Genomic DNA, 16,776 nt, shown 5'->3' with positions numbered 1-16,776 from the left:
ACGTCTTCCCCATCTTTTGCCGAGAATACGCCAGGATCACGGAGAGCGGAGAGGGTGATGTAGGTCGTCGAAGTGGCAGCAGGTGTCAGAGCCGACGGAGTCGGGTTGTCGTCGCCGGGAGCCATGAAGGAAGGCTCAACGTACCGTCCACTGCGAAGCTCCGTGACGAGGTGCAGGGAACGTCCACCTCCACCAGATATGTTACATAGGAAGACACTGACGAAAAGCTATTTACAAGTATATTTACAAGGCAATACGCCGCAGTTGGCCAAGAGGCAACAGCCCGCGCTAGCTTCCAATCGTCGTCGTCGTCTTCTTACTGCTCGGCTCTTCGTCATTGGAAATAGTATCCCGTAGCAATATTATTGTTATATAACTCGAAGTGAGGCACAAGGAAAGAGTAAACAATGCAAAAAAGAGGCTGCTCGTAGGGCTTTATGCATCGTTACTGCGAACTGCTATTGCAAAATAAAGTGAAAGGGCTAGTAACTGACGTATCTGTCACTCTTGGCAAGAATGGTGTTGTCGTCCATAACATCTCTGGACAAACATCACTACAAAATTGCCTACGACACAATCAAACACTACAAGGCCTTATACACAGATTGCACGATGATGCACCGTGCAACTTCTAAGACTGCTCGCTTGACATGTCTGCATAACAGCGCCTATCATCTTACTCAAGGTTGTGATTAATATGTCTTAACCACATTGATGCAGCTCTAACTGCATTCTAAATCGGGACAAGAAAGACGGTGCAAAATGTGCAGGGGCAACTCTCAGCCCACCACCCTTGCTCAAGGCAAAGTGGCAGCAGACACATAGAGTATGGCACAACATGGTGAGCGGGTGACAACGAAAGAAGAAAAGGCGGGGGGGGGGGGGGAGGAAGCCGCGTTATATTTGCGTCGTAAACCTGAATATACTGCGGAGCACATTCTGAGGCCAGAAATGTTGAAATAAATCTCGACTTAAATTCGTGTAATTATGGTAATATATTACGATTTAAACAAGGCCTCCAGTTGCATAAATGCTTTTGTGAAACTACCTGCTGCAGATACAAAATATTCAGTTTAGTTCCCCACAAGTCCACAGATAATGCTCACGAAGGCTGAAATGGTGGTGGCAGAATTTAGTCAAACGTTTACACCGGAAAGTGTCGCAGGGTGTCTGAAAATCTTTTACGTCAATTATTGGATTAACAGTGGGGATTGTTCATTGTACATTGGCATCACACAAGCGTAGTTTATATGGAGAGACTGTTCATAATTTAACCAAGCGAGAAAGTGCAATGGGTGAAGTGTCCTGCCAATAGCTTTTCTTCAAGCCTGCGCCAACAAATCAACACAGGAATATTTTTTTTTTATTGACAGTAGCGATACGCAACTGCAGACTGATATCTCTTAAAGGGGTTTATATTTTAGTTTTTATCTATTTGAATTCTTAAGTTTTACGTGCCAAAACCATGATTTGATTATGAGGCATGCCGTAGTGGAGGACTCCAGATGAATTTTGACTACCAGGGGTCTTTAACGTGCCCCCAATGCATGAAACACGGGCGTTTTAGCATTTTGCCCCTATCTAAATGCGACCAGCGCAGCTGGGATTTGATCCTGTCACCTTGTGCTTAGCAGCGCAACACCATAACCGCTAAGCCACCGGGGCGAGTGTTATTTTTCATCACGGAACTGCTGACGCAGGGAGCACCATGCATATACCGTGGCCACCTACGCTGGAGCCGCCCTCTTCTTTTCTCCAGAAATATGGCAATTTTTTTATTTTATGTGTTTTACATTTGTTTGCCTTCATAGTATCATGCTAGCAAACACTTCACTGACAGTGTTGCTGTGTTTTGTGCAGTTGTCAGAGTTGTCACTACCAGAGCACCGCTTAGGTGGTGAGCTCTTTGGCTGATCATTCTTGCAGACCTCATTGCAGTTTTTTCCACCATATTTCTGCTGAACTCTCAATGTGTGCTTATTGCCATTGACATAGGATTTTGTTGCATGCAGATTGTACGTCATGGAGGAAGCCTTGGTCTTGGTCTCGCTGCAATGAGTACGCACAGGGAAGGTAAGAGGCAGTGTGTCACTCCTTTTTGTATAGCCAGTTGGCTTTTCGCAAGCTCATCACAGCTTTTTTCTTTCTTTCATTCATTCTTTTTTTCTCTCTGTCTCTTTGTCTCTTTGGAACTCTCATTAATAAGTACGTAGTAATCAACATTTGGCTACTTCTGGCCATTGTTCTGCCATTTTGACTCATTTGTCTTTGAACTATGATGGACAATGTGTTGAGCATCACTAGTGTGGTGCAGCCTTGGTTCGGCATTTTTCTTTGTAATTCAGTTGCCAGGTAGTTATTCACACCGTGACGGGGCCACAGAAATGCCAGAAAGATAGTACGGTCTGAGGAAATTAGTTTCAAAAGAAAGAAACATTTTTTTTCCCTTTTACAGTCCAGCAGCATGAAAAATTTGTTTGCAGACTACTTTTAGAGCACACAGGATCTGCAACAACATGGGCAAGCCAGCTCACTTCCACATGATGCAAGATTCTACATTATTTTATGTGAGTATTTTTGCGTGCTTTTGGGAGATGCCACTCCCGAGACCTTCAGTGATGGAAGCGGAGTTTGCTAGACGTCCTGAGGAGACAGGTGTAACAGCGTCGAGCACTCCTAGGAAGTGCAACCACCTCATGAGTGACACAGGCAGCGAGGACACCTTGCTGTACTGCTGTGCTTCAAGCGAGGATCTATCGGATGACGGTGATTACTTGACAGCTATGGAGGCAAAAAAGGAAAGAGGAGAATCGTCACTGCTTCCTCGTCTTCCACAAAGATGACGGCAATGGCGAAGAGCAATGACACGGCTCCTACCATCCTCTTCTTGCTTGAGGTGCCGACCGACGACCTGAATCGGCTAAACAGGCAAGCCATATCTGTCACAATGGAGGCTCTCGTTCCGAATGAGATTACAGATATGAGAATCAACACCCGTAAGAACATTCTCGTGGTCGATGTCAAGGACAGAGCAGCGGTCAAAGTACTGGGAAGGATTAATGTTCGCACCATAATACCACAGGACTGCAATACTTCATCAGGTGTGATTTATGATGTTGACGAGTCAATCAACGACAACGATCTGCCTATATTGGTTAAACCCGCCACAGCAGGTGTCACTATTATTGAAATCCGTCGTCTCGGAGAATCATGTTGTGTGAGGATAACCTTCAAGGGAGGAAGCTTGCCGTCACACGTGAAAGTTCTATTTTTTCGTCATCCAGTGCGACCGTTCGTTCCAAGACCACTTCAGTACCGTAATTGTTTAAAGAACGGGCATGTCAGCAGCATATGCAAAAATTCGACCGTGTGTCCAAAACGGTCTGAGCAGCACAGCACTGATGCTTGCCGTGCGACTGATTTCAAGTGTGCAAATGCTCTGGTCCTTATGAAGCATCGTCGAAAGACTGCCTGAGACACAAGACAGAGCTGAAAGTCCTAAAACAAATGGCGAGAGACAACTCAACGCACAGAGAAGCTGCCGCCAAAGTGTGACGACGTCGTGCCCGCCGCAGACGATCTTCATCAACTAGAAGTAGAAGCTGAAACGGTCGTAAGAAAGATGCTACTTCCAACAGCTGGTGCTCCCAAGATGCTCACCCACACTAGCAACACAGCGTCTAGTGACATATTGAATATGTCTTCTGCAAATGCCTGACCTGCACTTCCGACATTAAGTGCTCCAGCAGAACAAAGATCAGCGGTGGACTGCCAACACACCAATGGCGGCACAGATTGTGTGCGAGGACCCCAAGACAAGCAAGTAATCACTATAATCAAGTCTCTAATAAAAGTAATTTGTGTGTTGATAAATGACATGCAGATGCCATCTGCTCGGGGTGCACTGCAAGTGCTGGACGGTCTGGATCCGGTTCTTGTGAGCCTTGAATAGCAAGCACAATGGCTCTACTGCGTCAACCGTTCTTCAGACAAGTCAAGGAAGCGTCTATTATCCAATGGAATGCCCGTGGACTGAAATCCCGTATTGCTGCTTTTCGCCATTACGTTTTCATTCCCCATTGTTGTCATATGTGAACCGAACCTACAGAAACCCGTCCGGATCTCAGGTTATGAACCTTATGTGTCATTGACTTGTAATGAAATTAGACAGCACTGTTTTGGCAAATGCTGCCAAACAAGACTCTGCATCTGAAGGGCACTGCATGCCATGGTGGAAAGAGCAGCAAAATGCACGTATCGATTTTGCTTGCTGCAAATATGGATGAGTCATGCAAACTATGGCTGTTTGTTATTGGAAAGAGCAGATCGCCACGCTGCTTTAAGAACGCGAAAGGCCTCGTTGTTTGATACACATCCAATAAGAAACCTTGGATGACAAGCAATTTTTTCGTTGAGTGGCTACAGGCGCGGGATGCCGAACTGGAGAAGTCTGGCCGCAAAGTTTGTCTTCTTCTTGACAGTTGTTCGGCCCATCATGTCGTCTGCCCATTAAAGCAGAGCACCGTCAAGTTTCTGCCGCCAAACGCAAGGGCAAAACTTCAGCCTCTCGACCAAGGCATTGTGAAAGCGTTTAAGGTTGGGTACAGACAACGACTGGTGCAGAGGCTCCTAACCAACTTTTGATTAGGAATCGAACTCAAGGTGGACCTCCTCAGAGCCATTCAAATGCTGGCTGATGCTTGGAACAATGTGAAGAAAAGCATAATTGTGAACTGCTTCTGCAAAGCAGGCTTTGTGGTAGCTGCAGACGACGGATGTCTTGACAGTGATGCTAGATGCCTGGACAGTGAATTTCGTGAGCTCTCGGCATTCCCAGGCGGCGTTACAGCACGCGATTTCATCAGCGCTGATGACGCCGTGCTAGCTGTAGCGGATCGCGCTGCTGCGAAGATTGTGGCTGACATCATAGGTGACGAGGATGCAGACTCGAGCAGTGGCGAAGGTTCCGACGAAGAGGACCAACCACCATGCACTGCAGCTGAACTTGCATCAGCTTTCAGCATCATTCGCCGCTGTTGTCGCACAATGGAAGGAGCTGGCCTTTCTCATTTGGACACCGTCAACAAGCTTGAGGACAGCTTAGTGAACTTGATGGTGCAGAAGAAAAAGCAAGCAAAGGTCACAGATTTTTTTTCTTCCGAAATAAAGTGCTCCGGTCACCGCACTGTGTGTGTGTTTTTTTTTTTTTTACGCGCCTTGGAGGCACAGATCGGTAAGTTCCCGTCACTCACGACATCGGGAACTGCCTTGAGATGTGTGGAGTTGTTATAGAAGCTTTTGACATGCATACTTTATATTTCGAGTTATCAATATATCGAACTATTTCGGGATCCCCTTCGAGTTCAATATATCGGTGATTGACTGTATTAGGATAGTAGTGAAGACAAATGCTGCAGTTTTGCAGCATGCCTGCCATGTGTTCCTATGTCACTGGTAGCTAAGCGTGCACATTTCTGTTTCTGTCCCCTCAAAGTGCTACGTTATAGCCACAGACTTGCCGATATTAATAATATTATTTATTGCTGATACGGAAGAAACTATTTCAATGCACGTAATGTACTCATGAGAAGAAAAAAATTTCGTTCGGCGCGTTCAGCTTGCTCCGCCAGTCGCCATTTTTGTTTTGGTGTCCCACACTGTTACAGCGGCAGCCGGCTGTTTGTTGACCTGTTGTCATCCCGCAGCAAATACGGGATGAAAAAAAAAACAAATTTTCTTTTCGCAGAAAATTTCATCCGCATAATGATCGCACCTCTAAATTCGCGTCAATATTTTGACAAAAGAATGTGATCATTATGTGAGTAAATACGGTAAACTTCCTCTACATGAACCTTGTGCATTCACTTTTTTTTTCTATTTCTTCTGTCTATGTCACTGGATGAGCAAAATGGCAGTGGAAGGTTTCCAAAATTCGAGATGCGAGTTATGTTCTAATTGTTTGTATATAGAAACTCACTTGGTGAATAACTGTCAGTTGCACTAGCTGATTTCTGCCATTTATTTTGCATGTGTCGTCACTCAGTGTTGAAAAGTGGTTTGAACTGCAATCGGCATCCTCTCAAATAGTGTTGTACAGCCCATTTGACAGACATGTGAATGAAATTTTATTGTACAAATGCAGTTTGATGTTTTCCCAGCAGCTCACATGAGGATGCAATAAGCACATGTCCAATGGTTTCAGACATCTATGAGCAGCTGAAGCACACGCTGTACCAGGATGATGCGGTCGCTGGAGAAGCTGCAGGCATCGCCATGGGCCTGGTCATGCTGGGCTCAAATTCACACTCCACACTGGGTGATATGATTGCAGTGAGTATAGTTTTCATTTGTCAAAAATGCACTTTTAGATTTATATTGCAATGATAACTGTGTGATGGGACACACTGTGGGATTTTTGGTCGTACAGGTGTGTTAATAAATTTTTTGTTGAAATTGATTAGCTGAATGCCAAGCTCATTAGACCGTTGGGCATGCTTGGGCAGCAGCACTCTAAGGAATAACAAATCTGAGAACATGAAATATACTATGTCATAAACACGTGTCGTTTCTTAGTTGTTGCTGCTCAAGAATTAAGTTCCTCGCTACCACTGCTAAAAATGAACTTTATTTAGACTGCATTCTGCCATAGAACTATGTTACCTCGTACATGTGTGTGTCTGTATTTCTCTAAGGGCTTTGAGAGTTTGGCCTCCTTCAGAGCTTAGTCAGGTAGTGGTTGAGCTTGCTGCATATTCAAGTGTGAAACTGAGGCTGAGAATTGCATTTTATTCAGACCACTATTTCTTGTGTGTAACAGTTTTGCTAGCACAATAGTTATCGTGCTGATGACAAGATTTGAACAGAAAAAATTAATGGACCTGAGCACCACTGTCTTGACTTTAAGGCGCATTCACTTATGTAACTCACAATAAATAGCAGACCTTCATATCCCATATCATGAAACTTGGAACATTACCCCATCAATAGGGGTAATCTTAAGCCCTTGTTAGCATCAATAATGTGTTTTCATGAATTGACAAAAAAGATAATTACAGGCAGCAGTAAAGTTCAAAGGAGAAAGAAGACGCTGGCATGGGGCCTGCTTAGTTTTCCAAAAAAGCTGAGATGAGAGTTAAGACAAACAAGACAGGACTCATATGTGGGCACTGGCATGGACCAAGTTGTTTATGACGCTGCAGCATTTGCGAGTGTTTGCATGACCTTGTTTCATGGTTTGCAGCACTCCGTGCTTGTCGCAACAGCTATCGCATAACTTTTTTTCCTTTGTACCCTCTGTGAAGAAACATTCAAGCTGTGTGGAGGCAATTTTGTGGTGTTTATGCATGGACCAAGTTGTTTATGACGCTGCAGCATTTGCGAGTGTTTGCATGACCTTGTTTCATGGTTTGCAGCACTCCGTGCTTGTCGCAACAGCTATCGCATAACTTTTTTTCCTTTGTACCCTCTGTGAAGAAACATTCAAGCTGTGTGGAGGCAATTTTGTGGTGTTTATGGTGATGTGATAATGGCATTCGTAAAACTATTGCAGATTGCCTAGTATGTTACACAACTGCTCCACTTGTTGCTTCTGAAAGACCTAGCCAAGTGGTCAACGTTTATTTGTCAGTCCTGCTAACTTAAAATACAGTCAAACATTTAAGGGCAGATTCTACGCTTGAAAGCCAACTTTTTTATACAGGAGTCGACTGATTTTCTGAACCTGGAGGGGACCGAAAAATAGTCTGAATAAAAGAACAGTCTGAAAAATCCGCGAGTCGCAAAACTGAACTTTATTCCAGCTAAACTGGACTGAACAAGTCACGGATTGTCCCTTGTTTTAAATTCCTGCTTTTTGTAACGACATCAGCTTGCATCTGTGCAAGCGTCATGTTATTGTCATACACACTAGACAACAATTTTAGAGTGTTGACAATGTCTTGCGTTGATGGTTGTGGGTGGCCAGAGGTGTCGTCGTTGGAGTCCGAGTCGCTTTGCGGCGGTGCGGTCACCTGGTGCACGATCTCGTCGTCCGTAAGCTCTGCGCACTACTCTATGTTGTCAATCGCAGCAAACTCAGGAAAAGTAACAGCAGCGGGACGGTCCATCTAACTGCTGCGCAAGTCAGCAGTCAGCGCCTCGCTGGTGTTGATGTCTTCAGTGGTACCGTTTGCCTCTTCGATCACGGGCTCTTCATAGTTGCAAAATCCAGCATGCCTAGAATAATTTGCAATTGTCGAAGGCTGAACAGCCTTCCAGGCATCCGCTAGCATGCTGAGTACCGAGACCAGGTTAACGGAGTACATCTTCCTGTTGTCAAAGCACACGACTGTGTGGCCAAGTAAACGGGCCCGGTACTGCACCTTGAGGTTTTTAATGACCCTTTAGTCCATCGGCTGGAGCACACTCATTGTATTCGGCGGCAAGAATTCAAGACGAATAGCTTGCAGGTTGTTTACGGTGCCATATGCCCTGCAGTTGTCTACGACTATTACCACTTGCCTCTTCTGGCGCTCAAACATCCAGTCCAGACGACGGACGTAATCTGCGAACATGGTTTGTGTAATGCAGGCCTTTTTACTGCTGCTGTACCACACAGGCAGGTTCTTCGCACCCTTAAAGCAACGCAGGTTTTTAGCCTTCCCTATCAATAGAAGGGGCAGCTTCTCGGTGCTAACCGCATTTGCCCCCACAATGACAGTTACCCATTCCTTACTATGCTTCCCACCAGCACAGACCTCATTAGCAAAGGAAAGTGAACGGTCCGGCAGCATTTTGAAGAAAAGGCCTGTCTTGTCACAATGAAAAATGTCCGCAGGAGCATGCTCTTGTAGCAGAGTCTTCAACTTACCCGTCCGATAATCCGTGACAGTAGATTGATCCACGGCACCGCTCTCCCCTCAAGCTGGCTGAAAGAGACTCCGTGCCTTTTCTTAAACCCACGGATCCACCCATCGGTGAACTTGAAGTCCTGAATGCCCATTTTTAAAGCGAGCATCTCGGCTTTCTGTTTGAACATCTTGCCCGAAACGGAGGTTCTTTGCTAGGACTCCTTTCAACCACAGCTGCAGGGCCTCTTCAAGCTTCGGATATTGTCCTTTCCAGTCATGTTTTGTAGTTTTGCAGTGTGACTGGTCTGCTGCAGACAAGATGTTTTCTTTGTTTTTCACGTAATCCGACAAGGTCTATTTGGAGATATTAAATTCCTTTGCTACGTTGACTTGGGTCCGTCCATGCTCTATAAACCTGATAAACGACCTTTTTGTCCAGCGTCATGGTCTAATGTTTTCCACGCTTCTTCGACGCATTCGGTGGAGGCGGGTGAAGAGGAGGGGCTGTGGTATCGAAAACACGTCGTCGTTGCGCTGAATGAACGGCCACAACATACTGAAATAGAGATGATATGTTGTACGGCGGCTAGTGATGGCAGGCGATGGTTTCAATTGCGCTGTACTGGACAAAAGCCGGCGGATCGCTGCTGGATGAAAATGTGTGCGACACCACCTACGACACCGAGGTAAAACTGATGATAATGGTGGTTATCATGAGCGTCACCTAGCATTCATAGGTGATGTCCAAAACTGGCCGCGCCTGACTGGTTTCCGGATCTCAAAATTGCTTCTGCCACAGGCTACAGACAAAAGCATCGCCTAAGATCGGCATTTCTTACAACAGGCGCCACTGTTGCTGCATGGGTTTGGACGCCTCCTATACTTGCTAATCAAATTACTATATCGACCCAAGCCACCTCAGATCCTATCCAAAGCTAATCACGTGGCTCGAGATTCAAAATGGCACCCTTCCTGACTTGTAGTGCTGGTTCGTCATGGCAAATTTTGTCCAGAAAATTGAACTTCTGGCTTTATGTTGTCCTAAAAATTGGTTGTGAAGATGCATTAGCTCTATGGGAACCTTGATGGTGCGTTTATGAAGTCTGGAATATCCATTAAGTCCAAATTTTTGGAGTCCGAAAAATTGGTCGGCTACTGTATATGGATAAACTTTAGCCCAATTTGCACATTTTGATGTGCTGATTTCAGAAATGTAGTATACTTGATCTAACAAAACTCGATTTTACAAAGTTCCCAATCTAATGAAGAAATTTCCATTCCCCGGCAGGTACTACCCATAGGGTTCAATGTTGTCATCAACCCGAATTAACGAAACTAGCTTGGCCGAACTTGATTTAACGAAGCTTTTTCCTGAAATAAATGAGTAAGAAAAGAGGTGATTTCTTTGTTATTTAGACACAGATGGGTTTTTCTTAGAGCGTGCGCTCTAAAGCTAACACATTAAAACATCTAGGCACCCTAGTCGCGGCCCTAGCTTTATTTTGACGAGGCTGCACACCGTGCCCATGCACTAAACACTACCTCGATAGTAGCGGCGGTGGTTGCTTTTGTTATTCCATGTTTTATGCATCAGATGGCTGTATTAGCGGCAAATAGAATGCCACAGTAGCTTTTGCATGTCGCTGCATTACAATATTAGATTTTGAAGGACTGAAAAATTCCTTACATGATTTTACAAACTTCCCAATTTAACAAAATAACTTGAGCATGGTCAGCACTTTGTTAATTCGAATTCCGACTGTATACAAGTAGTATCTGGTATTGACACGTGTACTTGTCTTTATCGGGCAACACGTTTCACCACCTAACAAATGTTATCGCACAGTGCAGGACGCACCTGCATGTGTTGGAAGTTTCTGGAATGTTATCGATGGTTCCATCCGCTGTCTGTGACTGAACCTTGTGTAATCTGATTGCTGTAAGAGTTGAGGAGGACTTTGGTATGAAAAACTTGGGAGTTTATTTACATTATTTACAGTGAGAGTCAATTAGCAGTCTTAAGGTCATTACTGGCCGGCAGCAACTCTGACGCTGCGGCCCGTGGCAAGAAGTTCGAAAGAGATGAATCAAGGAATGCTCCAGGAATGCTCTAGGAATGCTCTCCTGCTACTCCCGGTCTGTGTCTTTTTAAGCCCTTCGGTGTCTCGAAGACACGTCACGTTGGGCCAGTGGAAGAGCCCACTCAGGTGATGCCATTTTCGGCCAATCGGCGAGCCCGCTCAGGTGTCGTCATTTTCGGCCAATGGTAGGCGCCTGTGCGATGGTGTCACACCCGGCGAAGAGAGTCGCTGCTTGGTCCCCAATTGTCCGAGGGCTTACTTCTCCCTGCGGTCTTGCTTTACTGACTTGCAATGCGCCGTCACAATAGGCGGGTGGGGGCGACGCTGCCAGGGTTTCACAGTGCATTACACCCGTCTTGGCTCTTGGACCCAAGTTACCTGGAACAGTGCCAGGCTCTCGCTTCACTTTCGGGAAGAGTCAAGCAGTGAATATAGCTCCACCTGCGGCACACGAGGTGGGGGCCGCCAACTTGTTTGCACGTGCTGCGCCTCTGGAATGTGGTACCCGTGCTTCTGCGCTTCTTAATTAGCTGTGGCACGATTCGATGTGGTCTGGTGAACTCGAAATAGGCTCAGGAAACGGTCTCGTATCTAACATTGCATGTGTGCACGACGCGAATAATGTAGAACTTTGTGTAAGGCATGCGGGTCCCAGCGATTATTCTGGAACATTTGACCACTGATGTATAAAAGCCGACGCGTTTGACCCACTCATCAGATTTTCGACGACGATATACACAAACGCAAACTCTATACATTTATCTTTTCAGTAAAAAGAGAAATATTATTACTATAGCTAAAATAGAATGGAAGCTATTTTCGCTCCAAAATTGCAAGTGTGTCAAAATTGTTGTTTTGAGAAATCAAGGGAAAACATTTCAAAGCATCTTTATTGTGACATAGCTTTAAATTCTTATGGAAATGAAGGGTCTTGGAATCTTATGGAATGAATCTTATTAAAATTAAGGGTTTTAGAGATGAAAAAAAAAGACAAGACCCAAAATGTGATTTTAGGGCCAATTTTTTTTCTTTTGAAATACAGTCATCTCTTGTTATAACGAAGTCAACGGTACAACGGAAAGATTCGTTATAAGCGGTAATTCGATATAAGCAACCACTCGAGCAAAGCTAAAGCAGTCAAGCTTTAATTGTGCCACAAGTGCTAGGAAGTCAAACTACAATGTATTCAGTGAAGCAAAACTTTATTGAGCTGCAAAAAAGCCAGTGAGCTTTGGTTGTTTCAATTTCTTACCGTGTGCAAGCAAACCCTACTCTAATTTGATCAAGCATTGCACGAGGCCGTAGTCCCAGTCCATGCATTCAACTTTATTTTGCAGCAGGCATAGGTACTCTCGCGTCTGCACCATAGTTGGCACTTCATGTGGCTCTTCATCCTCGTCGGGGCCACCAACAGTGTCAGTTAGTATCTCTGCATCCATTGCTGGGGCACCGCGCCAGCAATCTGTATGAACATCTTCGTACAGATTGCTGCAAGTACAGTCATCGTCAAGCTAGTCATTGTCAGGGTCATTGACGACGGCGCGGGAAAAGCCGGTGTGTGCAAAGCAGTTGGCAACCTTTGAAGGTGCGAGTTTATTCCATGAAAAATTCAGCAAATGGATTGCACCAAATAAACCAATGTTGTACCTCTTGCTGGCATCGTATGGTGAGAGCATGCGCTGCAAAAAAGCCTTGCGGTACAGCTTCCGGGTGGTCTTAGTGATGCCTTGATCCATTGGTTGCAGTACTGGGGTTGTGTTTGCAGGCAAAAATTCCACAGCAATCGCCTCGAGGTTGTTGATCTTCTTGTGGCTCGGAAAGTTGTCAATTATGAAAAGCACTTGCCAATTCTTTGAGTCGAACCGTCTATCCAGAAGGCGCACATAATCTTCAATAATAGTAGCAGTCATCCATGCTCGCTTGTTACTTCTGTAGATGCATACCTTGGGAATAGCTGAGTTTCAGAAGTACCACGGCTTCTCCGCCTTCCCCACTATCAACAAGGGAAGCTTGTCCTCGCCTGTTGCATCGGCACCAAACAGCACTGTGACACGCTCCTTGCTCTGTTTTCCTCATGATGAGGATCCGCCAGTGATAGTGAACATGTGATTTGGTAGCATCTTGTAGAAAAATGCAGTCTCGTCTAGGTTGCAGATGTTGGGGGGTTCTCACCCATGCTCTTAGGACAAAGGAACGACAACACAGTAGGGCAAACAATCACAAGGGCATTTATTGCACCTTCCATAGACTAATGCCTGCTAGCCGAGTTGCTATCCACAATACGTACATGCTGATGGGTGTGCGGCGGAAGTCCGACTCACTGCGACCGGATAGAGTGAATATTTTCACCCCATGCTGGACACTAATGCATGGTTGTCTGCGCGTATGGTCATGCGAATGGTCGTGCGTTTGAACGATCGTGTTCATCAATTCCGGTGTCCCATTCCTAGGCCATGCGAAACGGTCTTGCAGAAGCATGGATGGAAGCATGTGTGGAACGTCCGCACCGCTTGCTGACCCTGAGCCAAAGAACACAAGCCTACTCCCTGTCCCGTCCAACCAATCGTGCCGTTAGGTAGTGCTCGAAGTGCCACACTAGTGTCCTCTCTCGTAATGCGCTGCAACCAGACCGACCGCGGCCGGTGCTAAGCTACGTGGAGAAGCCGAATTACAGGAGACGCGAGACATGCATGGAAAACAGCATATAAGGGGACGTGTGAGGGTCGCGCAGCCCCACAACATTTTAAGTAGAGCTTGGAGCCGAATTTGGTGCCATGTGTCTACAGTGTCACGGTTCACGGTTGCGTTTTCGCCAACGATTGACTTCAAGGTCACGCTGTGTTGTTTCCTGAACCGCTCAAGCCAGCCATTGCTGCACTTGAAATCTTTATGGCCCATTTGAAGGGCAAAAGCTTCGGTTTTTGCAGTAAGTGCAGGTCCATGTATGGGGAGATTTGCACACCTGGCATTCTTCAGCTACTGTAGAAGTGCACCTTCCACTTCGGGGTATTTCGAATGGGGATTCGTCTTTCTCTTAGCTGAGAAGCTCTTTTCAAGGCCATCCAGAACAGCTTCCTTGTTTTTCAATACAGTTGATAAAGATAGTGGTATGCTGAATTCCTTCGTGATTTCATTTTTCTGCCAGCCACCTCTTACGGCTTCTTTTATCGGCACTACTTTCTCTTCCAAAGTCACTTTTGCCTGGAGACCGACGCGACGGAGCTATTTATCACTGTAGACCACAAAAGCACACGGAAGGCATGCCTAACGAAGCACTCCGAATAACACATGATCACATGGCCTGCAGCACGGGTCCAAGTGCACGCACCGTTTGCACCAAGGTAACTGAAGGTGGTGGCCGAAGCAGAAAGCTGAAGCTTCAAAATGTCATCAGGGCATCTCGCTTTCCTCATCAGTGTGCACTGGTGATGGCGACGGTTGCAATGGCGGCTTTGGGATCAGCTTCACATGTAGCGGAAGAAAGGCGATCGGAGTTGTAGAGATCAAGAAGCAGAAACTGGAGAAGGGCACCCGTTGGTGGAAGATTGTGCTTGGGAGGGCAGGCCGGAAGAGGGCAGCGAGGAGGCGAGGAGTTAACATGATGGCAAGTGAGAGGAGGGACTGGCGTCCAAACGGCTTGCAGACTGGAGAGCGAATGGAGGTGGGGGGGGAGGCAGCGGCTGCTTGTATAGGTGGGGCACGGTGGTCACGAAAGACTGCGAGATTATCGCACTGAAAAGCGCTGTAAGTGCTGTGGCTCAAGCCTGAGGTTGTGTTGTGCTCAAGAAACAATTAGCCGCTCATTGTGGGTATGCATCGCAATCGCGAAAACTGAACGGTTTTGGAGAAGGCGCTTTGCGTGATCACTGAGCAACTTTTTCCCGAGGCGTGCAACCGTGAAGTTTTCAAGACGAGAGTTTTTCAATGCACCGTTGTCGACACCGTACTAATTCTACGATGCGAGTGTCGGTGTTTGCACACCGTCATGCTGCGCCATTGAAAAATGTCTAGGAACAAAATTCACTGGCCCCATCACTCATTTAGACAGCTTGTCTAAAGTCAGATGGGGTGAATCGAGCATGACTGGCTTGAGAAAATCGCCAGGGAAACATTAGCTTGCGCTGACCGGCCATGTTGATAGCCTTGCTCGCCGGTGTCGATGCTCAGATTGTTCGTGTTTTCAGCAAGTTAACGTGGATTTACACCATCAAAAGTGCAATGAATCTAGGGGTGGTGTTTTATTGCGATGCAGGCTGATTATGGAGAGCGGCGAGCAAATTTATAGACTGGCTTCCCCAAAGTCGTCTTTCGGATTTGTTAATGCCTGGCGTTGAACATGGCAATTATAATCAAAGGGACACTTCTTTTGTGCTTTTCGGAATGTTTCAATGCCATATGGTGCTCTTTAGAGCAATAAAACTTTGCTCATCGCACGTACCCTATGGAATGCTATGGCGCAAGTCTGCCCGTGGTCTTTTAGCTACTTTTCAGCATCCGAGAGGCCACGGTTTTCTGGCATCACGCAGTGTCAGGAACACTTTATTTTCATGTGGATTCTGTCACAGGGGACACCAGCGATGCGATTGCGACCGAGCTTAATGGTTCGTGCAGTCTACACTATGGAATTTCACAGCTTCTGTTCGCTCCCCAGTAAGCAGCTGGTAGCACTCGGCACTCGCTTGGTACCCGTTACTAGGCAGTCATCGGTCGTGGGTTTGGTAAATTTGTAGTCCGTTCTGTGCCTGCATAAGATTAATTCGTCGGGGGTATTAATTTGACACTGCATGCGCAAAAGGGTCGCCACCGCTCATCGGCGGTGATGCCTCCGCTCGCCACTTAGCTCTAAGCAGGTCAAGCTCTTCGTGTACTTCGAGTAATGCGGCTTAAAACACATGCATTTGGGTCGGGACAGGAAGAAATTCGAATAAAGCGATTATTTCGAGTAAAGCAATTTTGTTATAACGAGGGATTACTGTACTATTGTATACTTGTTATGAACAACATGCTGATACTAGAAAAAAAAATGTGATAGATTACGGTGTGAAAGGAATGCAAGTGTGATGCCTCTGACAGGCCAGCAAAGGGCCTCCTGTCAATCTTGATGTCTCCTTGGTGGCTTGCTATGCCGATATGTAGCACATAAATGACACTAATTTATAAACGTGCTTCACACCATTATTAATATGTGACCATACAATCTGTTTGATCACATAGGATAGTTTGGTTGGTTTAACCAGCTGTGGGCCAGCTAAGCCAAGGCACTAGCCAAGACGTGCATGGATGTCCAAAATGTGCTCTTTTGAGTTCCTCTTGCTAAATAGGCATCTTTTTTTACCACAAAAGGTGTTTTGAGTTGTGAGCAAGCAAATATTTGCTTTGCTGTTACTAGTGTTTTTTAAGCTATTGCATCTTTGGTTCCATTGTAGTAGTAGAATTCTCGGTGAAATAATATATGACCAACTAAATTTTAGATTAACTTTGTTAAATTCAATAACTAATAATTTCTGTGTTCGTTATATTGAGGTTTGACTGCATTTGATACACACCAGCCTTAGTCACAGGACGCAAACTTGTAAATTGCAGTATAGCCGAAAGCATAATCTAAGTGCATTGGGCTAAGTATAGCCACACTGCACTGTGTTAACATTGAACTATATTGCCTGTAAGTTGCAAAAACAGGAGGAACTAGGAATTGAAAACGGCAAGTTGCTGAATGATCAGGAGCTGTGACAATAAACAGATGTAGGCACCAGGACTTTCAAGCAGGGACGGGCTGTTGAGAGAACATCAAGGTGTGGTAGCTTGCATCATGCATCACTGGTCCTGGAGTGGCCTTGAGCCATAGTCAAACCAAAAACACATGGTGT

At 45.7% G+C, this 16,776-nt stretch overlaps 1 protein-coding gene across 1 annotated transcript in view; it reads left to right on the top strand.

The window, feature by feature from the left end:
- The window catches only part of Rpn2 (Regulatory particle non-ATPase 2), an 87,968-nt gene that overhangs the window by 32,604 nt on the left and 38,588 nt on the right, over positions 1–16,776 (top strand). Inside the window, exons 15-16 of the mRNA XM_075679806.1 lie at positions 2,013–2,073; positions 6,203–6,330. Coding sequence (XP_075535921.1) covers positions 2,013–2,073; positions 6,203–6,330 — 189 coding nt within the window. The remainder of the gene's footprint in view (positions 1–2,012; positions 2,074–6,202; positions 6,331–16,776) is intronic.

This window comes from Dermacentor variabilis, chromosome 2 (assembly GCF_050947875.1).
Source record: "Dermacentor variabilis isolate Ectoservices chromosome 2, ASM5094787v1, whole genome shotgun sequence".
Lineage (NCBI taxonomy): Eukaryota > Metazoa > Arthropoda > Arachnida > Ixodida > Ixodidae > Dermacentor > Dermacentor variabilis.
Note: the sequence above shows the minus strand (reverse complement) of the source record. Positions and strands in the feature narration are given on the sequence as shown.